This window comes from Taudactylus pleione, unplaced genomic scaffold (genome assembly GCF_031769625.1).
Source record: "Taudactylus pleione unplaced genomic scaffold, aTauple2 ptg000198l, whole genome shotgun sequence".
Lineage (NCBI taxonomy): Eukaryota > Metazoa > Chordata > Amphibia > Anura > Myobatrachidae > Taudactylus > Taudactylus pleione.
In genome coordinates, this window is record NW_028284600.1 from 13095006 (window position 1) to 13121475 (window position 26470).

The 26470-nt window shown below is 44.8% G+C and overlaps 1 protein-coding gene across 1 annotated transcript in view; it reads right to left on the reverse strand.

Annotated features, from left to right (window-relative positions):
* The window catches only part of FFAR4 (free fatty acid receptor 4), a 64946-nt gene extending 42780 nt beyond the window's left edge, over positions 1 to 22166 (reverse strand). Inside the window, exon 1 of the mRNA XM_088476985.1 lies at positions 21633 to 22166. Coding sequence (XP_088333111.1) covers positions 21633 to 22166 — 534 coding nt within the window. The remainder of the gene's footprint in view (positions 1 to 21632) is intronic.
* Positions 22167 to 26470: the final 4304 nt, after the last annotated feature.

Sequence of the window (26470 nt, forward strand, 5' to 3'; positions counted from 1 at the left end):
CCAATGAAAGCTCACAGATAATCTCTGAGAATTGGAGACAGCCTGGGAAATGCAGTGTACACTGGTGAAGCCAGGAAGCAGACACAGTAGTAATCACTGGAAAATTTAAGTTGTGCAGGCAACTATCTGCTGCAGGAGAAAGACTTAAATACCCCTAGGCAGTTGGTCATTGGATCGTGAGATCAGCTGACAGACCGCAGGACTGCCATTGGGTGAGACTAGTCAGATGACTTAGACTAACATGTCTGCGCCCCTGTCTGCCACTGCAGGAACCAGGACGTACGCATGAAAGCCCTAGCAGTCCCTGGGGAGAATAGTCAGCCCACCACTCACCTCCACACCTGGCGTGTGGACGCCTGAGAGCCTGAGGATGCCTGCACAGTGGTGAGTAGTGACCGATCCCAGGCCGCATTCCTGACAGCATCAAATCATACTTGCCAACTCTCCCTGGTTGTCAGGGGAAACTCTCTGAAATAGCAGCAATCTCCTTGACTCCCTGAAGAGTCTAGCAATCTCCAGGATTGCACTTTACCCTCATTACTTACTGTATGTAGCTGTTGTATAACTGGAAAAAAAACAATAAATCAGAGATATATACATTCAAATGGTATTATCAGTGCAAGGGCAGCACAACATTTTTAGGTGGGGGCCAAGATATAATTTAATTTTGGTGCCCCTAAATTGCTGAATGTCTCTCCCTCAGGGAAAGCTGGAGAATTTTGCCACACCACCTACCTGATGACAGAGATCGGTAAGCCAAAGGGGTCTTTGTTTTTGCTGAGTTGGTCTCTGTATGTGGACATCACTGCTCTCCCTGCCTCCTCACTCATAGACACAACACTACTGCGCAGCTCCGGGAACACATGCAGCCAAACACGTGTCCCATACAGACAATTTATCCAACCAGCACCGGGAGAGGAGGAGGATGGCTACCTGCATGTTGCCGGGAGTTGTAGTTTGACATAGGCTTAAGAGCTTATCACTACAGTGCACTGAGCCTCGCTCCAGGACTACAGAGATCATCATGCAATGCGAGTTCACCATAAGAATGACTCGCAGGACCCTACTCACACCTAATAGGATGGAGCCCAGTGTATGCACCCTGCTGTTCCCTGTACTATACACAAACGCCACTGCAAATACTATGTAGATATATACCAAGAAAAACAATTCAAGGATGAGAAACAAATATACTTATCAAACGCCACAAACTTTGCTCCATCAGACCGCCCTATGTACAGACATGAACATGCGCGTATAGTAACTACAATGTCAATCACTCAAATACAGACATAGGGACTCCCAATCCCTCCTATCCAGCAATTCATGCAACAACTGATAATGAAATACGTTTATCACAATAGGTGCAGTACACACATCGTCCATGCCACACATGGGAATTATCACATGCCACTACACACCCTGCTGGCTGGTTACACCCAGAGGAGGAAGACAGGCTCAGACTTCACCTTATAATGACCAAACACCAACAATAGTTCTACTATAGGAGGTGTCAGTAGTATGTACAGTATTGTGAGTTGCCAGTATGGTCAACAATAAACAAATATGCAAAATCATTTTCCCTAAACGTTATCCTCTAATATGTCAGACATGTTATATACAGGTGTATATGTGTATCATACATAGTAATTACCTCACTGCCTCTGCTCATTACAGGAAGCTCCAAAAGGTTGGCAGTGGATAGATCCCCCTCAGTTTTTGTACCCTGACGTCATCAGCTACTGTCCAACGTCATTCCTTACCATCCACGTGGGCACCCTTCATCAGAGAAGCATGTGATGAACTCCACCAATCAGAGCTTAGCACATGCCTCCCTGACCTTTTGTAGTGTCTCATGGGCAGGGACGGACTGGCCATCTGGCACTTCTGGCAAATGCGCTGGTCCAGGCGAGTGCAGGCTTACCCGGCACTGCAGTACTGCCCCCTGGGCCGGCGCCTTGTTTACTATGTGCCGCAGCCATAATGATGTCATGACGCAGCCGCATCATGACATCATCACGTGGCCTGCAGCTGTGTGTAAGAAACATTGGGGAATTTGGAATTGGGCGGGTGGGCGGCCGTACGCTATTCAGCCAGCTCTCGATGTGCGGCAGGGGTGGGGCCCAGAGTTAATCTGGCTGGACGCCATTCTAAGCTCCTGTGAGCTGCCCAGCGGCACCGTGCTGAGGAGAGTGTGACGTGTGGCTGTGTCATGATGTGGCCAGGTATGAAAAGCCTAGTGCGGGTGGGGGCGGAATGTGAGCAAAGTCTTCTTCAGAGACACCTGATGGATGCCACCTACTACAGATGCCAGGCGGATGCTATATGCAGACGTCGGCGCCGTACATGTAATGTACAGTACCAGTCATTTTAAAATATTAGCCAGATCTGGTCTTATGTCTTAACACCGGAACTTGTTCATTTATATTTGCTCATTATACTTGATTGTTTTATTATTATTTCAGTTCACTTATGTTTCCCCCATAGAGGCCCTCTATTATTAGATCCTTCCTCTTATTGCTTTCTTCTCTCTGAAGATTATTTATAGGAATGGAACATGTACATTTCAGGCAGATATACCCGCACTCGTATTTATATAAATTAACCCATTTTTAAAGTGAAAATAGATTTGCTGGCCACGAGGGTGGTCTCTGCAGGGGTGCAATATGTTCTCATCTTTCTATGGGAGAAGCTGGGCATGTAGGGGTTGTTTCTGGCTGAATGCCGGCTGGGCATACAAATATGCATTATATTTGCAATAGAAGACTATTTAAGGAATGGGTATGTAATGCCGGCTGTCGGGATGCCTCCCGTCAGAATACCAACAGCGGCATCCCGATGGTTGGTATCCCAACAGGGGTCGGGTAAGTATACTTACCCTCCCCCTTCTCCCCCTAAGCCTCCCCGTTAGTGTCTAAACCTAAGTCTCCCCCCTTTCTTTCCTAAGCCTAACCCTCCCCCCTTAGTACCGAACCCTAACCCCCCCCCAGTGGTGCACAAACCTAACCTCCCCCCCCCCCTAGTGCCTAACAATAACTCCGCACCCTAACTGGTGATACTTACCTTCTTGATGCCAGTGGTCGAGATACTGCTATCGGGATTTGTTGCCTTATAACCAATGCAGGGAAATGGCAGTGATAATCCCATTTGAATGTATATATCTCTGATTTATTTATTTTTCTTAAGTATATAAAAGCTACATAATGGGGGTAAGGTGCAATCAGGGAGATAGCTAGACTCTTCAGGGAGTCCGGGAGATTGCTACTGCTTCAGGGAGTCTCCCTGAAAATGAGGGAGAGTTGACAAGTATGGGTGTAATGTGATAAAGGGGCACTACTGTGTGGCATAATTTGAATTGGGGGTACTATTGTGTGATCAGGCCCCATCGCAATGAGACCACGCCAGGCGCACACTCTCGCTGCGCCGCTGTCTCTCCCTACTTCAATTGTGGATGGGGATACCTATGCTCTTTATGTACACAAAGCACCCGAATGTGGAATTACGGCCCTGCTTTGGTGTGCACAGATGTGTCCTCTGTGTTCAGCATTCCTATTCTAAACAATTCCTACAGTCATCACCATCGAATCCTCTACAACTGCTAAGCTAGGGCTTGGTCAATTGGGAAAATGCCTTCCCTTTTCTTTGTGTGTAACATAGCGCGCACATCCACTTGGCGATTTCAATGAGCGATTGAACGATAACAATCGTCCATTAATCGTGCACTTCTATGTCAGTAACGACCAGCGATGCGTTCTCCCGCTGGTCGTTTCCTACATCAATGATCGGGTGAACAAGTCGGACAATCTGTCGCTGGACGTGTTCACAGATGATGGAGGGTGCCTACACTGAACGATCAATCGTTCAGTGTAGGCACAGCACAAACTGTAAACGACTGCACGTTTACAATGTCATAATCATGCAGTCGTGTTTTGGTCTGCTAGTGGATGTGCCCCACTACACCAATGGTTCTCAAACTCGGTCCTCAGGACCAAACACAGTTGATGTTTTCCAGGTCACCCAGCAGGTGCACAGCTGTATTCATTACTCACTGACACATTTTAAAAGATCCACAGGTGGAGCTAATTATTTCACTTGTGATTCTGTGAGTTGAGATGGAAAAGATGCACTGTCTGGAGTCCTGAGGATCGAGTTTGAGAACCTGCGACTTACACCAATGAAGTGCCAGCTTTACCTAACAGAACCAACCAAATGTCTAACTATGGCACATGTTTGAATCCCCTACAGGGTGAGCTCTTAGCTCTGTATGTGTATTTTAATACAGAGATTGGATGTACACTTGTAGGTTCTAATATTAATTATATTTGTAATGGCATAAGCTAAGCGGGAGGAGTCAGGAGTACTAAGGGGAGGAGTCTATGTCAGGAGCCAGACGCTGACATGAGGTGGGCCTTTGAGATTTAAATGCCAGGGCCTATTTTAAGTCCCAGTCCGGCCCTGCTCATGAGATTTACTCAGCTCCCAGTAATGCACTTGTGCAGTTCTCTCTGTGTGCCCCTGGAGCCTCTCTCAAAAGTTAGGTGGACAAGTAGCCCCCTTGCCCTCCGTGTTCTGGCATCCATGAATCAGTGCCATATCCCAACATTGGTTATAAGGCACAATGATTCCTATGGCATACTCGTCATTCACAGACATATCGGGGGTACACAACTACCTACATGCTTGTGATATATATTTAACAGGCAATATATCGCCTAGTGTGTACTCAGGGCCTGATTCAGACCCGCTTGCAAGCAGGTCGATGGCCAGGCAGTGCGTGCGCGAGCCCCGGAGCGAGAAATCACGCTCGCATCCAAAAGGGGCGGCTGTCGATGTTGATCGACAGCTCGCCCGTTTGGTAGGCGGGTCGGAGGGGTGGCTGGCCAAACGGAGGCGTTCCCGAAGGAACGCCTGCCATTTGGGGGCGGCCCCACTGACTCTATTAGAGCCAGAAGCTCACTGGGGCTTGCGACGGACGAGACTCTACCACAAGGGTCTCGTCGCGACCATCACCTGGCCGCTCGCAAAAGCTGTGGGTGGTCACCCACAGCTATGCGAGCGGCCAGGAGGTCGCAAATAAAAAAAAAACGCCCTGAATCAGGCCCTCAGCTCTATAGTCCCACTAGAAGACATGCTGGCAATAGAATAGGGCTACGGTGCATTTTATGACATCAGTACTATTGTACAGCATTATTTCTGTGACATTATTTCTATAATTCATATGTATGTGCCATTGCCAGCCTTTTGCGTACATATGAAGTTTGCATCACGTTAAGCTACACACTTGCATTTTACTATCTCTTTCAGTGGGAATTAATAACTTGTATAAGTAGGGATCTGTTTACTTTGCTCTTTATGACCTTTTCCCATGCCAGGAGACCTGTCAGCTGATTTGTGCAGATTTTATCACCCCATGGGGAAGAGAACTGGTTACATCTCCCTCGGACACATACATCTCTGAGTATGGACTTTTCATCAGCCACTGTAAAATATAAAAGATCTTTGTGGCAAATGTGTAAGTAATACTAATAAAAAACACTTTCCTCATGAGTCACCCCGATCTTGTGGATCAGTAAATGGATTTATATGTAGTTTGTACTGGGAGTGCAACTCGTTGGAAAGCAAACAGACATTTTGAAAAGGAGATCGTCAAAGCTGTGTGTGACTTGGCACAAGTCGTTATCATTTACTGCTTGTCCGTATCAGTGAACTTGTCTTATTTCCTGATAGCTGATATTATCTACCTCCCATCAAGCATTTAACTCTTTCAGGAAGGTCAATGTGGATACAGCATGGTATCATAGAGTGAGTGTGTGTGTGTATATATATATATATATATATATATATATATATATATATTGATAAGGAAATATCACGATCCATTTATGAAAATGTCCACTCTAGATATTTCAGTGCAAAGCAAATGATTTATTAATAGGTTAGTTACATACATATGCATTAGGTATAGAGCACTGCATCATGGAACGGTCTCCCTCAAAATGGTCTCCATACAGTAGGTTATATAGAGGCCTATTCATCATAACCTAATTTTTACAAAAGCAGGCTAAAATGAACATTTCCACCAGCAATTGTAAAAATTCAGTTATCCGGGCCATTCATCACGAAAGTAATGCAAGAGATATCACAGACATCTCCTACTTACCTTCCTTTTGCGGAATGGCCCGCTGTCCCCATACACTAGTATCACAGAGATCTCCTACTTGCCTTCCTCTTGCGGAATGGCCCGCTGTCCCCATACACTAGTATCACAGATATCTCCTACTTACCTTCCTCTGCCGGAATAGCCTGCTGTCCCCATACACTAGTATCACAGATATCTCCTGCTTACCTTCCTTTTGCAGAATGGCTCGTTGTCCCCATACACTAGTATCACAGAGATCTCCTACTTGCCTTCCTCTTGCGGAATGGCCCGCTGTCCTCATACACTAGTATCACAAATATCTCTTACTTACCTTCCTCTTGTGGAATGGCCCGCTGTCCCCATACACTAGTATCACAGATATCTCCTACTTACCTTCCTCTGCCGGAATAGCCTGCTGTCCCCATACACTAGTATCACAGATATCTCCTGCTTACCTTCCTTTTGCAGAATGGCTCGTTGTCCCCATACACTAGTATGGGAACAGAATTCATCAATCTCTGAAAATACAATACTTTCGGAGCTTGAGTGCGGTAGCATTCGCCATGCTAATGCTTGTGGATCGCAACCTGCTCCTTCCCTATGGGAAAGAGGTCCGGGTAGCAAAGAGGGACCTTTTTGATCCCTCCGCCTCTGTCTGACTCCTTCTGCCGGGTCTCTTGTGTTCGCATGCGTGACCTGTAGGTCGCACATGTGCACTAGCGTCACCGCCCCGAAAGAAGCACTGAAAAGATTCACTGCTCCGAAAAGGAGCAGTGAAGCAGTTTGTGGGGACAGACGATATCACATCAGCTGTCACCGTGCCGGAGCAATGGTGACTTACTCCGAATTCCACGTTGAGTTAGAATGTTAATTAACATCATGAATAGGCCCCATAGTCTTACTTAAGCAGACAAATCATCATATCATAAAAACATTTACAGAGCACAGAGTTTGTGTCAGGGCTTTATGCCAGGTGCTGTCCTAACTTCTGCAGTTACATTCACAAGATACATCAAGATGGCGGCCTGTGGAAAGTAGCATTTGGAGACCACGGTTATTAGTACGTTGTAAAACAATATGTAGCAATATTATACTGCATATGTAATAACTGCCTAAAGATTTAACAAACTATAGGGGGAATTCAACAGTATATTTTTTTTTCTGATCCAAAAGTAATGTGCGCTCAACGAAGCTATTCAGTTGTTGTTCCGGCGGATGCGAGTGCCGCATGCTCCCATTACTTATCACGCCAAAAGTCCACCAGGCTGAGCCTCATAAAGTAGCTAAAATGAAACAATACTACTTTATATACTGCGTGTAAGACTGAGTTGTATCGGGGTGTCACAGGGGTGGGCGGGGAGGTGGACGAAGGCGTCATGGGGTTAACTGGATTAAAGGGGGGACACTGGGCACATGCCCCGGGGCCCCTTCTCTGATGGGCCCCTCATCTAATGCTCGGCTGTTGATGACCTTTTTACAACTTCAAAAAGGCACATATGCACAAGAAAGTTCAGTTGATTGGCGGGGTAGCATCAGGACTCCCAGGAACTCACTGCCCGGAAAGCACATGAAGGAGCAATGGCTCAGCGCTGATGTACACTTTGGTCCCTGGCCGCGGATCGCACTGATCTGTGTGGATTGCGTTCCTCCTCTCTCGTCTCTCTCGCAGCGCCCTCTGTTCCTGCGGTGCCCCTCTATCTCTCACAGAGTGTTCCGTGCTGCAGGAGAGAGAATGCAGCAGCGATGGCAGAGCCACAGATAGGTGTGTGAGAGAGCACTTTATATTGCAAATTAAGGGCCTCGTTTATTAACGAGTTTTATCACCAAAACGAGTGATAAATGTCACTGTGTATGATAAACGGTGCTCCAGCCAATCAGCTCCCAACTGTCAACTGTTAGAAAAATGACAGTTGGGAGCTGATTGGCTGGAGCACCATTTGTCATACACTGTGACATTTATCAATCGTTTTGGTGATAAAACTCGTTAATAGATGGGGGCCTAAACGTGTAATCATTAGGGAAGTGTCATTTTAATATAAGTGTAGGAGATGGTGAAAAAAGGTATTAATATATGTGTATGGAAAGTGAGAGATCTTTATTCATGTAAAGCAGGTGGGGGCATAAATTACTAAAATCTCTGTAGGGTGAGAAAAGGGATAATTATCTGTGAGCGAGAGCTTTTAATTTACTGATGGGGTGATGGTGGAGTCCGCTAGTAATCTTACTGTCAGTGTTTGATAGGGTCCGCCAGTGATCCGCATATTAGGGTTTGTAGAATAATCTTGTGATGCTAATGTCATTGTTGATGAGGTCATTTTTTGATACATGGTCTTATTGGGTTCCATTTAAGAACAATACCAAATACTAGTGGCATATTTAGTTTAGTGATACTTCCGAATATGCTGCCGTTAACATATCCAGAATATATCAATAACTGACTGATATTTTTGGCTTTCGAGCCATATTAAAAGGAGGATGGCATGCATTCTTGTCTGCAAACCATCTCCCTCACCCCCATGGCCTAGCTTAAAGGCATAATTAATTTATTTAAAAAAAAACAGACCTAAGTAATAATAGTCAAAGCCCCTGGCTTGCTTAAGTAAAAAATTTAAAACCATTGGCCTGGATAAATTATAATAAAAAGTCTCTGGCCTGGCTTAGTTTAAAAAAAAAGCCCCTGGTCTGGCTTAATAAAAATAAATAAAAACTATTTGCTTATACCCCTTTTACACCGGAGCTAAAACCAGGGTTATTGCAGGGTCAACCCAGGCAGCTCCTTGGTGTAAAAGGGGTGAGGGCTGGATCACCGAGTGACCCGGCATCCAACCCAGGTAAATAGCATGGTTTAACACGGGCGTAGCCCATGAAACCCTGCTGTGTATACGGCGCACTCCGGGTCTTGATGACCTACAGTGTGCCGCAAGCCGGCCGATTGGTCCGGCTTCAGTGGCGCTTGGAGATGACATCATCTCCAAGCGTCCACTTTCACGTCGGAAAAGCCGGATCTATGCAGACCCGACTGCAGTGTGAGCGGCGCTGACTCGGGAATATCCCGAGTCGGTGTAGGCTAAATTCCGGGTCTGATCCGGATAGGAACCCTGTTCCAACTCCAGTTCAGACCCGGAATTTTGGTGGAAAAGGGGTATTAATTAAGAAATAAAGACACTGCCTTGGATAAATTATAAATAAAAGCCATTGGCCTGGCTTTAATAATAACAAAAAGAAAGAAAAAAAAAAAAGCCCCTGGCCTGGTTTAATTAATTTAAAATGAAAAAAATAAGCCCCTGATCTGGCTTAATAAAAAAAAAAAAAAAAAAAACCCTGGCCCAATGTGTGCAGATGGTTAGCGAAGCAGTATAGGTGCGCACACACTAGGGGTGTGCACCGGCCACTTTTCGTGTTTTGGCTCTGGATCTTTCTTCGTGTTTTGGATCTGGATTGGTTTTGCCAAAACCACCCTTCCGTGTTTTGGGTTCTGTGTTTTGGATCTGTATTTTTTTGAAAAAAAAGCATAAAAACAGCTAAAATCACAGAATTTGTGGGTTTTTCTGCTCCTATGCTATTATTAACCTCAATAACCTTAATTTCCACTCATTTCCAGTCTATTCTGAACACCTCACAATAGTGTTTTTATGTCCAAAAGGTTGCACCGAGGTAGCTGGATGACTATGCTAAGCGACACGAGTGGGCGGCACAAACACGTGACCCATCTAGGAGTGATACTGCAGTGGCAAACAGGATGGCAGTTTGAAAAACTAGGCCCCAAACTGTACATAATGCAAAGAAAAAAAAGAGGTGCAAGATGGAATTGTCCTTGGGCCCTCCCACCCACCCTTATGTCGTATAAACAGGACATGCACACTTTAACAAACCAATCATTTCAGCGCCAGGGTCTGCCACACAACTGTGGCTGAAATGATTGGTTTGTTTGGGCCCCCACAAAACAAGCTGGCAATTATTCTGTCCCTGCACAAACTGGCTCTACGGAGGCAAGATCCTGACTAAGGAGGAAATTGACGAGGAGGGAGTTGACGGTGTGGTTTGTAGGCGCTTGGATACAACAGGACAACGGGATTTAGGTGTCCCTGGACTGCTTACGGTCTTAGCCAAAGTTTCTGAACTTGACAGTAACTTTTTATGAACGCGCTGCAGGTGCCATATAAGGGAGGATGTTCCTAGGAGGTTAATGTCCCTACCCCTACTTATTTCAACTTTACATATGGTACATATGGCAAGACAGTTGTTGTCCGGATTTGGATAGAAATATTGCCAGACCAAAGAGGTGGAATGTTTGGTCTTCTGCCCAGGCATGACCGTGATGGGCTTTTTCATCCCACGGACAACAACTGCCTCCCCCGGAGCCTGATTTAAACAAACCACATCACCATCAGAATCCTCCTCGCCAACTTCCTCCTCAGCGCCAGCTACACCAGTATCCTCATCCTGTTGTACTTCATCAGTGACATCTTCAATTTGCATATCAGCAAGTGGACTGTGGGTGCTCCTTTCAGCACTTGCAGGGGGCGTGCAAATGGTGGAAAGAGCCACCTCTTCCCGTCCAGTGCTGGGAAGGTCAGGCATCGCAACCGCCACCACACTTGGACTCTCCTTGGGGATTTGTGATATCTTCTTAGAACGCACAGTTCTTTGCTGTGCTTTTGCTAGCTTAATTCGTTTGATTTTTTTAGCGGGAGGAGGGCTTCCGTCGTCATGTGAAGCTGAACCACTAGTCATGAACATATTGAAAGACCTTAGCCGTTCCTTGCCACTCCGTGTCGTAAGTGGCATATTGGCAAGTTTACGTTTCTCTTCAGAAGATTTAAATGTTTTTTTTAAGGTCATTTTCCTGAACTTTGTCATTTGGGATTGTATGTGCCCTCTACTATGACATTGGGCATCGGCCTTGGCAGACGACGTTGATGGCATTTTATCGTCTATGTCATGACTAGTGGCAACAGCTTCAGCACTAGGAGGAAGTGGTTCTTGATCTTTCCCTATTTTATTTTTATCGGAGAAAGTTTGGTCCTCCATTTATGTTATATTGATTTGATATATACGTGCGACTAAGGCGCACACAAACACAGAATTTTTTTTTTTAATTTTTGCTGGAGACTAGTGCACTTTGTGGGTTACACCACCCTTTAAGAAATGAGCTAACCGGCTCTTTACTTATGGGACACAGGCGCACGCTTGGCGCTGCTCCTTTGTTGATGCACGTGCGGCTACTGCGCACACAATTCACAAACACAGAAAATATTTTTTTATTTTGTTTGGAGTGTACTGTGGGGGTTACAGCACCCTTTAGCGGTCAATCCAGCCGGCCCTTTATTTATGGGACCACAGGCGCACGCTTGGCACTACTTTGTTGATGCACGTGCGGCTACTGCGCACACAATTCACAAACACAAAAAAATATATTTTTTTATTTTGTTTGGAGTGCCCTTTGGGGGTTACAGCACCCTTTAACGGACAAGCCAGCCGGCCTTTTACTTATGGGACACAGGCACACGCTTGGCGCTGCTCCTTTGTTGAATCACGTGCAGCCACAGTGCACACAATTCACAAACACAGACAAAATATTATTTTTTTTTTCAGCACTTGGGGGGAGCACCCCTGACGGACAGAGCACCCCCTGGACAACACTACAGCACCCCTTTAGGACTGGGACACTGCACAGGACTTTGGAGTGGACACAGCCCCTATGGACAACTGACTGCACAACACAGTCCAGCTAGCCCCTATGGACTTTGAAGTAGTGGACACAGTCCCTATGGACAACAGCAGCACCACGCAGCACAGCACAACACTACACTGCCCAGCCAGCCCTAACTCCCACCCTCCCTCTTCACTGTCCACAGCCGAGTGAGAAAATGGCGCCGACGCGGGTACCTTATTTAGGATCCAAAACCCGCGAGACCCGGAAGGCGGGATGATGACGTTTTGCCTCGATTTCAGATCCGAGTCAGGCGGGAAAAGTCGAGCCTGACTCGGATCGGCCTCGGATCGGGGGGGCTCGGATTTCAGAAATCCGAACCCGCTCACCCCTAGTACACACAACGATTTTTTTAACTATTTAACTATAACAACGTCGTTATTGTTCAAAAAATTGTTCCGTTTCTGAGTTATAACAATAAACGAAAATCGTTCAAGCGCGCTCCCGTTTGTAGTTCATTTCAGACTGTCCAACATAACGATTTTCATTAAGGGGAGGAACATTTTTCGTTCATTGTTGTAAAAATCGTTCATTACACTTCAAAAAATCGTTCACTTTTCAAGGGAAAATCTGACAGACGTTGGTTACAAAATTGTTACGTGTGTATGCACCTTTAGATTACACCAGTGGCACAGGTGTATTCACTACTAACTTACACATTTTAAAAAATCCACAGGTGGAGCTTATTATTTCACTTGCGATTCTATGAGGACATTTGGGAAACATGCACTGTTTGGGGTCCTGAGTACAGAGTTTGAGAACCTACGAGCCAGTATCGTTGGTAGCGGAGTATTTTCTTGTTAAATTGTGACGATAATTGATTTTCGATAATGGAAATATCTAGGTCAATGGTTCTCAAACTTGGTCCTCAGGACCCTGAACAGTTCATATTATCCAGGTCACCTAGCAGGTGCACAGGTGTATTCATTACTCACTGACACATTTTAAAGAATCCACAGGTGGAGCTAATTATTCTTGTGATTCTGTGAGGAGACATGGAAAACATTAACTATTTGGGATCCTGAGGACCGAGTTTGAGAACCTATGACAGAGGTTCCCAATGGTCTAGGCTTTAAGGATAACCATGCTTGTCAACAGGTGACTTAATTAGTGCCTCAGGGGCCTATTCATCAACACTAAAATAACGGTTTTAAATGACATTTCCTTAATTACCGTTATTTTAGTATTCACTAACACACTTAACACAGGAGATATCACTGATATCTCCTGGTTAAATCCGCCTGTGTTAATTTCCACACTCCCCATACAATAGTACATTAGTATGGGGATGTCGAAAATAGGCTATTCATCAAATTCCGAAAATTATGTATTTTCGGAATTTGATGGTGTTACTATACGCCACTGTCAGGTGGCTAATAGTGGGGTTACACTTACCTGCTTTCAGCAGGGCAGGTCCTCCTCCGGCTCCCTCCATCACTCCCTGGTCCCTCCTCCGGCTCCCTCCATCACTCCCTGGTCCCTCCTCCGGCTCCGGCTACTGCTCTGACACTCTGTTCTCCTGGCAGAACACAGTAAAGTAAAAAAAAAAAAAACAATAGAAGATAAAAAAAAATCTTCAGCAAGCCAGGCGGGAGGTCAGGGTCCGTGGCTACAGCCTGTCAGGGTCCAGGCGGTCAGGTAGCTGGCGGAGGGGAGCGGGGTGGGGAAGACAGACTCTGATCTGGGAACCTCTGATCTATGTCAAATATAGCCCAAAGTAACTACAGTATATCAATTTGCATTACATCTGCAGTCACGTCCAGACCCATTCAAACATGGCAACCCCAACTCTGCTGCTTCTTACCTTTGCATGCAGGGGGCGACATTCTCAGATTGGTAGTGTGGCCTTGGTTTTACATTTATAACCAGGCACCACACTTCCAGCATAAAACTGACATGGAGGAGCAGCAGCTGACTGTTTCTCCTGCATGTCGGCAGCCGACTGTGCAAATCCTAGGATGAGTGACCTTAGGTCACCTATTCAGGGATTTAAGTGCCCCCTAACCCCTGGCACCCTGGGCAGTGGCCTATGCTAGCTGAATGGTAGCACCAGCTGACTGCCAAGGAGTCACAGCAGTTAAAAACAAAATAATAAAATGCAGGCAAAGTTACATCTAAAAAGCAACGAAAATTGTTGAGGAGCTAATTAAAAAGCACACCTTACTTAATCAGTGAATAAATGTTACCCCATATGCAAACATTGATCCAAATCTCTTTGGTAAGTGCAGGAATAAATCCAATAGTTTAAGGGCCCAAAATCATTCCTATCCTTTTGGGTACTTCCTCAAAACAAATGAAAAAGAATACAAACATACAGAGACAATAACATTGTAAGCCATAGACACCTAGGGGGAGCTTTATGAAAGCCATGGGGTGAGATAAAGTACCAACCAACCAGCTCCTGTCATTTTACAGGCTGTTTGAAAAATGATAGGAAAAAGATGATAGGTTGGGTAGTTTATCTCTCTCCACTTTCTCTCTCTCCAAGCTTTGATAAATCTCAAAGATCACTTAATTTTCCTGCATAAAGGAGATTATCTGGATTTAGCGGAATCCTGATAATTTCTGGCACAGTAAATATACTGCCACATTTTGCATTGTAAATATAACAGAAATGGGCAGTTGGGGGCAGGGCTACCGACAGCTTTGCCGGGCCCAGGTACAGGAGGGGGCGTGGCCAACCAGGGAGGTGTGGCCAGACCACCTCCTTCCGAAACAAAAAAAAAATGACTATGTTCTCAGCCACATGCACCGCATAGGGGGCGCAGGTGTCAGGGAGTGAGAGCGCAATCGCTCCCCCCTCCCACATATAACGCAGGGAGGGAGGTCTGACTGCTACTGCAGCAGCCTCTCTCCCTGCTGCCCGACCTTGACGGTGACGGCTGGGACGGGGGCAGGCTGCAAGAACCAGGCCCTCGCCAGGCACCTTCAACAGGCCCAGGTAAATAGTCCCAGCTCCCTGCTCCCCTCTCAGCGCCCCTGGCTGGGGGTACGCAGGGTGAAAAAAATGAGAACCACAGTACAAGTATAATCATCTGCCTCCTAGTGAGCAGAAATGTGATGGTACACACTATTGCACAGCAGAGTTTGCCATGGGTTCCACTTGTCACTTTTGGGCACATGTAGCTTGTTTTATAGGAGTCAAACATGGTAAAACATTATTATTTCAATAGATTCCAGAGAAATAAACAACATTTTAGGCTAGCCCTAAATATACTACTTGGAGAGTACTTGGATTAAGCTCCACAGTGTCTAGATCAGTGTTGGCTAACCTTGACACTCCAGCTGTTGTGGAACTATATATCCCAGCATGCCCTGCCACAGTTTTAGCATGCCCTAATAGCAAAACTGTAGCAGTGCATGCTGGGTTATGTAGTTCCATAACAGCTGGAGTGTCAAGGTTAGCCAACACTGGTCTAGATAGACACTCAGTGGGTTGACACCATATGGTCGACAAGAACACAAGGTCAACTGACAAATGGTTGACATGCTTTTTCAACATTTTTAAGGTTAGGGTGACGGTTAGGCTGCGGAAGTAGACGGTTAGGGTTAGGCTAAGGCACTTGGGGAAGGGTTAGGGTGAAGATTAGGCTTAAAGAAAAAAAACAAACAAAAAAAAAACATGTCTACCATTTTTTTGTATCGACCATATGTTCAAATCAAGCAATGTACCTGACGACCACTTGCACTGTCGACCATATGTGTGTTGACCATTTGTACCGGTTGACCTTTTGTCCCTGTCAACCTATTGTCTGTCTACCATCTGTTGTTGATCTACTGAGTGTCTATGTAGACACTGTCAATCTTCTATACCACACCCTACTTGGAGATGGAAAACATCATTACAGGTACATAATGTATGTTATATATTTCTCTGTGCTGTGTTCCCTGTAGTGGCCTGCTTATCACTACAAGCACTGCGTGGACACATCTCACTAATGGCTCCAAGCACCAGATGGACTAAAAATGGCACCTACCAAATCCAAGATCCATCTGAAGCCAGTACCATATCTCACACTCCTTTAGAGATGTACAGATTAGTTTTTAGGTCAGCTATTGTGGTGTAGATGTATCAGCAGGCTCCCTAAACATGCAATAGAGAATGATGGGCAGCAAAGATGTAGATATCCTGGTAATCTACCTTATTGTAAGTGTTATCCGTTATCAGCCATTCAGGTGCCAAAAGACTCTTTGCGGTGTGTTTCTATACACTTAGGCCAGTTCCTAATTTGTGCAACCAGCTATCAGCCTGACCAAAACAAATCGCATGAGATGTGTTAGCAGACAGAGTGAAAAGTGATAAGGTACCAGCCAATCCGCTCCTAACTGTCGTCATCTCACAGGCTATGTTATCACTTTTCACTCTGTCTCTTAACACTGCTTAGTAAATAGACCCCCCAGTTATTCTGTGATGAGTCTGATTTCTCAGATCCCATGTGGCCATTGGCGCTGGCGGCTGACAGATGCACTCATATATAGGCATGGGAATAACTACCGTAGGTGCAAGGGGTGCAGCTACTCTGGGGACCCAGACTTGAGGGGGGGCCATCTTCCTTGTCAAAGTTACATGTGTTATATACATTTATCACCACTGGGTGCTACATAGGGGCCCATACAAACTTTTGCTATGGGGCCTTCAAATACCTAGTTACACCCCTGTATATAGGCTGTGGTCACAAGATGAGCTCTGCTTTCTCAGTATGGAACAAGTGAAACCTGAAAGCATTTTAATTATCCTCAGCTATCACTTCTGGTCACTGGAGATTTACACAATCAGATATTAGGGTTAAACTGACAGGAAATCTGATGTTCATAGGCAAAATGTTCTCTCCGACACAATCAGGCTTCACATATCTTATGTGCGGTTATGTTTCTGAAAATATTAGATCAGATTGTAATTGTTAGGAGTAGCGCATATATATATATATATATATATATATATATATATATTATATATAATATATATATGCACAAACACAAAAGGAGACAGGATATAGCTTGTCACATTCAAAATGTAAGATATATCTTTTATGAGGTTTAATCATTTTCCTGGGTCATCTTCAACATCTTTTACTTTTTTCTTTTTAACTAAAGCAGCTTTTATTGTATATTGTAGAAACCTCTCTCTTTATTAGAAGCTTACCTTACAGTATTCCCACCTATACTACTTACACCAATACCCCCTCACAACTGTCCCAATATCCACTGATCTCCACTCGCTCATCTTGCTACAGCTGTGCCCTCTTCCAGTTAGAATATAACCTCTCTCATGAGCAGGGCCCTCCCTACTTTTTTTCAGGGGCGCCAAGAGGGGGGGTAGCGGGTACTTGCTGGAGCGACTCGGCCCCGCCCCCCTCCCTCTTACATCACAGCAGCCCAGCACTAGTGGGAGACTGCTCACGCAGCAGTCTCCTATGCCTGTGGGGGGAGCGATCACACTGATCACGCCCCCCACTTGCTATGCGTTGGGCTGAGGGGGCTCACAGCACCCACCTCCCCAGAGCGCATACAAAAATTCTACCTTTATTTTCTTTTTTACCTAAGGGGGCATGACCATGCCTCCTGTGATTAGGCCATACCCCCTTTTACCCAGGCCCGGCACAGCTATTGGCGCGCCTGCTTTTTTTTCCCCCCATGTATTAATTTATTCTGTCTACCTTATACGTCTCTGGGGTTGAGGTGTCAAGCAGTGCAAACAGTGGAGAAGTGGAGTTTTATCACTTGTTGCATATGATAAAATTCGGTGATAAATGGGCCCCTATAGGCGCATATCCACTACATGATTCGCTCTATGAGTGATATCGTGTAGAGTGGCCCCGGCAGTGATGTGCTCAATATCATTAACAACATTGAGCACTCACACTGAATGATATCAATCACGATATCATTCAGTGACGTCACCCTCCCTCATATCCGTGACAATATCATCAGGTTGCGGTGCAAGTACGGACGATGAGCGACGTCAACGACCAGCGGGAGCGCGCATTTCTGGTAGTGGACGACACATCCACTGGCCGATATAATGAACGATAACGATATCATTATCGTGTATTTTATCGGCTAGTGGATACGCGACATAAAGCAGAAGTGCTATTATATCCATGTGTCCCAGTATCGGAATTGTGTATGTGCAGGGACAGGCGTTTCTCACTGACTGAATGTAGTCATTGCGTGTATGCACTTCCATTAAGGAAATACTGCAAATATCCAAACCTCCACCATATTGTGCATATAGAAATACATAGGTAATACGACGCTGTAAGAATCATAGGGCCTGATTCAGACCCACTCGCAAGCGGCTGTCCGCTCGCAAGTGGGTTAGATGTTGAGCACTGCGCATGCGCACGACGGCGGGAGCTCCGCCGTCGTGCGGGAAAGTGCAGGAAAGTCCTTCGCTCGTTGTGTCTGATCAAAGGGGGCGTGCTGTCGATGTTGATTGACAGCACGCCCCCTTTGGTGGGCGTGCCTCCCTGACGGGGGCGTTCCCAAGGGAACGCCTACCGTCAGAAGCAGACCCACTGACATCACTAGTGATGTCAGTGGGAGTGATTTTGGCTCTGATAGAGCCAAAATCACTCCGGGCCTTGTGGTTGAAAACCTCAACGACCATCGCGGCCATCAAACTGCACGCTCGTATAGGCTGTGGGTGGTGACCCACAGCTATACGAGCGTCCAGGAGGACGCTCCAGAATTATGGAGGGCGGCCCTCATTCAGAGCGTGCGCTCTGCTCAGAGCGTACGGCTCTGAATGAGGGCCATAGTTCCTAATCTTTCCATTTTGTTTAACTGGTCTGCACATTTTTTTTCCTTTTAGATACATGTGCAATGGGATAGATGTAGTTGGCATCCCGACAGTCAGAAGCCCGACAGATTGTGGAGGTAAGTATTAGGGTCTGTGGAAGACTTAGGTACGTATTCAATTTGAAGCGAAAGTCAGTTTTCGCGTGCTTTTGGCGGAAACTTTTCGCCGATGACATCATTTTTGCCTGTTTTGTCTTTACTCCGTATTCAATTTGGAAGATTTTCCACCTAGGCGGAAAGTCAATGCAATGTAATAGGCGAAAAAGTTTCGCCTATGAATAGGAGGCGGAAAAAAGTGCAGAATTGGGGTTTTGGGGTGCAACGTTGTGGGAACCCCCTACAGCCTTCAGACAATCCCCCAAAGATAAACGGTCAAATTTTTTTTAAAACACTTAACACCCCAAAAAATTACTTTGAATTTGGGGGCGTAAAAAAAAATGTTGGGGGACAAAGATAAAAACTAGCAAACTTGACTCTGGGGGGTCCCCAAGTATGCCCCAAGTGTTTTTTTTTCATTGCAGGAGCTTGTGGAAGGTGGATTTTACATGATTTTTTCAACTTCACTTTAGCAACTTTAAAATATGCTGGCCCCCATTTTCAAGTACCCCAAATTTGCTGGGATAAGTTATTTTATGCAAAAAAACCTCCTGAATACTATTCTTCACCACTTATACAAAAATGCTATTTAGCAGCTATTGAGCCCGTTTAAAAACACCAAATACCTTCAACAAGCCAAATCGGGGGGTACCATAGCTAACCCCCATGTCAGAGCATCTTTTGGGGGGTGTCAGGCTGATTTCCCCAAATCTGACAGTACTTTCCACCTGTTCAAGTTTCACTGGGTCCCGTTTTCGCGTAATTTCAAATTGAATACGGGGTAAAGCGGGCACGCGCGCGATACTTTTACGCCTACAAAACACGCGATGTAGGCGAAAAGTCTGGGAGGCGGAAAAGTATCGCGGGTCCACTCTAATTGAATACGGCTCTTAGGGTTAGGCACTTGGGGGTGGGTTAAGGTTATAATACTTACAAAAATCTGTCGGTATTCTGGCCGTCGGCATCCTGTACCCAAGTCATTTCAACTACAAATCTTTGTACATAACCCCTGTGCTGTTCATTGAATTTAGTGAAGGGTAAGGAGAAGACACGGTATACAGAAAGAACTGAATACTGCGGACTGAAAAATTGGGATTATACTACTCTAAAAACTCTGCTGCTGCAATAACTTGGAGATCTTACTCCCAGGGCGGATGCTGCTTCGGTGATGTGGAAGCAGCTTATTTCCACAGCTCATCAACAATTTTGGGAACATTTTCAAATCCTAATGAAACAGGAATGTTCCGATTCATTATCTATTTAAATACTTTATTTATGTAAAACATTTTGTGTGTGACATTCGGCATAATGGACCTTGAAACTGATGAGATATGCGAGTGCTATTTGGCGGTGTTATGCAGAGTTAAATAGCAACACCAGCAGAATTACAGATACACAGTCCAGGTGCTCAACCAGGTGTCAGTTAATAAGTGGAATAGTAGTAACTGGTACAGCCGTACTCACAGTTACATACTTGTTAATCTGGATGGTTCGGAACACACAGAGCATCAGCCGGTGATGTATGTTCCTAGCAGGATTTGCAGTATATACAGGCCAATATGCAGAATAATGTAGCAAGGTCTCTGGAGCTAAGTAGAACACGCCTGTGTCCCACTATGGTGGTCATACACGGTGATAAGTGGGCGTCGCACAGACCATACGGCAGCCATCTTGGTTAGGTAGAATGCAGGGCTGGTGCTAGGTGTCTTGGCACCCAGCGCCACCCCTTGCTACCCCCTCCCCTCACTGTGCCCTGCCCCTGAGCTTGAAATAAAATAATTACGGTAACAAGTGGGTGTAGGGTGGGGATCTTCTACAGCCGGCCCCCGGCGCCCTTGTGCGGCCGCACACACTGAGCGTGCCTGGAGCCGGCCCTGGTAGAATGCTTCAACTTAGGGGCATTCCTGGAGGTAGCACACTCCATATTTCAACAGAAGCACAAATGCAATAGATCTGCTGCCTCTTACATGTAATGTGACACCAGAAAAAAGTAATTATTCTTTAGGTTCAATAGTTTTTTTTTAATCAATTTATGCATCCAAATGATGATTATTATTAAAGTATATTAAGTACAAGCATACACTGAGAAAACAACTTTGGAAATTACTCCCAATCTTAAGAATACCTGAGAAAGTGAGCAACACAACTTGTAGTTCGACAATCAATAGCATATACCAGTGGTTCTCAAACTCGGCCCTCAGGACCCCACACAGTTCACTTTTTGCAGATCACCCAGAAGGTGCACAGGTGTATTCATTACTCACTGACACATTTTAAAAAATCCACAGGTGCAGCTAACTATTTAATTAGTAATTATGTGAGGAGACCTGCAAAACATGCACTGTTTGGGGTCCTGAGGACAGAGTTTGAGAACCTCTGGCATATACTATAAAACATTCTATATTAGATTTTAGGAGAGTATAGGAACGATGATTTCTCCCAGCAAAGGCAGATCTGAAAGTCAATAAATCTCGGGAAACAATGATGAATGCATTTGGAAACAAGACACTTAGAGGAACAAATCAAAATCTGGATGCATGAGGATCCCAGAAATCTTTGTCAGTATCTTGGCTACTTCCTGCCAATAGGAAGTGACAACTGGGCAAGAGACCACATATGGGGTAAAAATAAAGAAAATAAGTAACCTAAACAAAATTAGTTTAAAAAAAAAAGTGCCGGTTGTTAATCTCACATTTAAAAGCAATGAGTTATTAAATTTACATTTGAAGTCAACGGGTTACACAATTCAGTTGGGAAATAAATGCAACAAACCTTTACACAGCAATAGGTCATGTTGGAAGATACGCCAAGGGACTCCCCATCGCAAAAATGGCATTTCACATATTCATAAAGAATAGATTATGTAAGCAAGCCGTGACTTACCTCACCATTCACCCTCTCTTTCACCACTGTGAAGAACAAGCATAAAGGTAATGCGGTTATGGCCGAGAAGCCCCAGATGACTAGAAGCCCCACCACTACCACCTTCACATCACAGGTGGTTGTCTGCGTCACCTTCATGATACAGATCATCCTTTCCAGGCTGACTGCAGACAGGGAGATCAGAATGACACAACCACTAAGGCACATAACATAGAACAGCAAGTGGCACAAGACATCGCCCAAGACCCAGGCTTCTGACCAGCGGATGACCACGATGAAAGGGATCATGCTGACGAAGAGTAGATCTGAACAAAACAGGTTTAATACGAAGCAGTTGGATGTCACCAGCCTCTTCTTCCTGACGAGCAAGAGTATGGCACAAATGTTCGCCAGGCACGAAAACGCAAACACCAAGCACAGGGACACCGTCTCCACCACGGTCACAGCGACTGTCTTGTTAAATTCGGAGTAAAATCCAAAATGCGTTTGGTTTCCTTGTTGTTCAGACCGAAACACGAGAGACACGTGCCCCATTATTCTTTTTCTGCAAACGCCAGCAGCATTCCAAAATCAAAAACAAAGCATGGTGTGCCCAGCCGTGCCCTGCCACAGTCCAAAGATGGGGCATTTAAAAAGAGGAGGACTCTTACGTCAAGCAGATGTCATAAGGGGGGGCTGGCAGCAGGATTGCAGCCCAAATCTGTGACAGCAGCCCAGGTCAGATGCAGTGCAGGTCTGCATGCTGCAGGGTGACCAGACGATTGCTATGTCATTTCAAACAAGGAAGTTGCACAGCATTCTTGTAAATATCCACCCATCTAAAGCAAAGATGAAGGTGTTGTGTTTTTATGATACACTCTTTTCTACGACCAAATAATAGGGACGTTTCATTGTCTTACGCAATATTTGCAGAGTGTAAACTTTCCATTAATTTGCTTGTTCAATTCCCCACAAGCTAAGATTAAAGTGGCATTGTATTTCCCGTACTAATGCTTAGCCTGCACCTGGTAACTGCAGAATGAAAACTAGTTTTTTATTATTATTTTCTTATGAAATTACTTTTTTAGTTATGGTCAATCCTTGATGAGAAGGCACTACAACAAAAATATACAGTTTCCCTTAAAAACAGAAAAAGCACGATATAAATATGACTTCTGGTACTATAGTAACTATCAATAGGTGCAAATACATTTATTATTATTCAGGCAGGATAAATACTGGCTGCTTTTGCATGTAGCCCACAAATACTGGGCAGCTTTTTGTTTACAGTGCACTTTAGATTTGAGTTCGGATGCGCCCCTCCCACATCTAAGGGAATCGGTATGATTTACCGCCGGACCCCTGCCCGGCGGTTGGAATCCCGACAGCGGCATCCCGGCAGAGGAGGAAATCCCGATCGTCGAAGGTAAGTATTCACTAACCTATTTCTAACCCCCTAACCCTAACCTTCCCCCCCAGTTACTAACCCTAATCCCCCCTCTAAGTGCCTAAACCTAACCACCCCCTCCCTCGCCGCCTAAACCAAAGTCCACCCAGGGGTGCCTAACCATAACCCTCCCTCCCCCTAGCCTAACCCTAACCTCCTGAGGGGGTGCCTAACCCTAAGTCTCCCTCGGGAGCCCTAAACCTAACCCTCCTGTCCGCGCCCGGCATCCCTTCAATCGGGATCCCTGGCGCCGATCTCCCGGCGTCGGTAAAATGACAGGCGTCTAGATTTAGATGCCGGTCATTTAACCCTCGCCGGGATAAAGCAGTTGGGAAGCCGGCTGTCGGGATTAGGTCCCCTGGCTTCCCGACTGCATACCCATCTAAGGGGGGACTGTAATAGCCGCGATAACCCGCTTTCACGCGTAAAAGTGAATTTTGGTTGAAAAAACTTTTATCACCCTATTCAATTAGACTGCAAGTTAATGTGTGATATTCAATTAGACTGCAAGTTAATGTGTGATATTCTAATGCAAAAATTTTTTCACAACCTCCTGTGCAGGTGAAAAGTTGGGGAAAATCCCTGTTTTAAGGTATAAATGTCAGGGCTTGATTCAGAGCCATTGGGACATCTTCCTTAATAACTAACTAGGCAAAAATATTTTATTTAATTAGCTTAATTTAGCCAATAATTATGTAATTTCTGGGATAAAAATTTGCAGGAAAATGGGTTAATTGTTGTGGGTCAGGTATATGGGGGGTGCTGTATGAATGGGACAGGTGTTTTTAAGAGTGCAGGTGGTTGTTGAGAGATGAATTTTGAAGGTGTTTTTTTTTTTTTTTTAAAGTGGCCTAAAATGACAAGCCTGCAAGAATTATTGTGCGAATGTCAGAAGGCGACTTTTCGAATTGAATTGTGCTAAAAATGGCAGAAAGCATACAGGCATTAAAATTAATGGGCGATAGGTTTGATAAGTTAATGCACGAAAAGTTTGTCTTACCACGTCTAATTTAATTCCCCTCCTAAATCTCTCTGCACATTTTACATCTGCACCACCTACAGAGCCACATGTTTTTGTTTTTTTTAAATACCTGCAAAGTTACTTGCATTTGTTTGCTCAACTCCCAACTCAGAATCAGGCCCTATACGTCAACATATACATAACAGGATGTAAGCTCCTCACCTGCCAACATCAAGACCATACAACGTAATGGATACTCAAACAGACAAAAAGTGTACAATACATAGAAATCACATTGAAAATATGTAGAACAAATGAAGCAAAACACATAGGATAAAAAACAAAAAAACAAAAACAGCAATAGTGCGCTTACAGCCCCTTCTCCACCCCCAAAACAAAAACAAAAAAATACACTGCTCAGAGTGATGGAAGAACTCCACTTCTCCAACCAGTTAAGCCCCTCTAGCCATATACAGGTATCGCTCTTGATTGACAGTATCATTAACCAGTGATATCCAAATATTGGAAATCAGATGGATTAACCACCAACCACTTCCACGCTATAATAACTTTAGCTAAGGGCAGGAACTTATGTTAGAACATTTAATGGTTCTTCGATAGAGAAACCAATGATATACAGTACTGTGCAAAAGTTTTAGGCAGGTGTGGAAAAAGTGCTGGAAAGTAAGAATGCTTTCAAAAATAGAAGTGCTAATAGTTTATTTTTATCAATTAACAAAATGAAAAGTGAATGAACAGAAGAGAAATCTAAATCAAATCAATATTTGGTGTGATCACCCCTTGCCTTCAAAACAGCATCAATTATTCTAGGTACACTTACACAAGGTCAGGGATTTTGCAGGAATATGGTCAGGTGTACGATTAACCAAATCATTCCAAACAGGTGATAATGATCATTATTTTCATATGTAGGTTGAAACAGTCATTAACTGAAACAGAAACAGGAGGCGGCTTAAAAGTGGGTGAGGAACAGCCAAACTCTGCTACAAAAAGGTGAGGTTGTGGAAGACAGTTTCATATCACAGGTCACACACCATGGCAAGACTGAGCACACCAACAAGACACAAGGTAGAATTTACTGCATCAGCAAGGTCTCTTCCAGGCAAAGATTTCAAAAACAGACTGGGGTATCAAGATGTGCTGTTCAAGGTCTTTTGAAGCACAAAGAAACTGGCAACGTTGACCGTAGACGCAGTGGTCTCCCAAGGAAACTTAGCGCATCAGATGAAAGACACATCATGCTTACTTCCCTTCGAAATCGGAAGATGTCCAGCAGTGCCATCATCTCAGAACTGGCAGAAACAAGTGGGACCCAGGTACACACTTCTACTGTTCCAAGAAGTCTAGCCAGAAGTGGTCTTCAAGGAAGAATTGCTGCCAAAGTGTTATACCTTCGATGTGGAAACAAGGTAGAGTGACTCAACTATGCACAAAAACATAGAACCTGGGGTGGAGAAAAATTGCAGCAGGTGCTCTGGAGGAGTCAAAATGTGAAATATTTGGCTGTAACAGAAGGCAGTTTGTTCACCGAAGGGCTGGAGACCGGTACATTAAGGAGTGCTGCAGGCAACAGTGAAGCAGGGTGGAGGTTCCTTGCAAGTTTGGGGCTGCATTTCAGCAAGTGGAGTGTTGGATTTGGTCAGGATTAATGGTGTCCTCAATGCCGAGAAATACAGGCAGGTACTTATCCATCATGCAATACCATCAGGGAGGCGTCTGACTGGCTCCAAATTTATTCAGCAGCAGAACAACGGCCCCAAACATACAGCCAATGTCATTAAGAACGGTCTTCAGCGTAAAGAACAACAAGGAGTCCTGGAAGTGATGATATGGTCCCCACAAAGTCCTGATCTCAACATCGAGTCTGTCTGGGATTACATGAAGAGACAGAAGGATTTGAGCAAGCCTACATCCACAGAAGATCTGTGGTTAGTTCTCCAAGATGTTTGGAACAACTTCCCTGCCAAGTTCATTCAAAAACTGTGTGCAAGTGTACCTAGAATTGATGCTGTATTGAAGAAAAGGGGTGGTCACGCCAAATATTGATTGGATTTAGATTTCTCTTCTGTTCATTCACTTTGCATCTTAATAGTTTATTTTTATCAATTAACAACACTTCTATTTTTGAAAGCACTTCATTTGCAGCATTTTTTCCACACCTGCCTAAAATTTTTGCACAGTACTGTATGTGAATGGATCAAGAGGAGGCAATGTAGATAGGAGTAGTAAGGACACATCCCGACAATCCCAAATGAGATGTTAGAACGCTGCTTCTGACAACCCACATCTACAACAGTTCAAATCAACCCAAATCCCCATATTAAAGTGACTAAGTGGAGAGTAATACATTCTGTGAAAAACAAAAAATGTATCTGTTGATAGCCGATACAAGCAGTAGCATCACCAGTACCAACATGGATATGTTTTAAC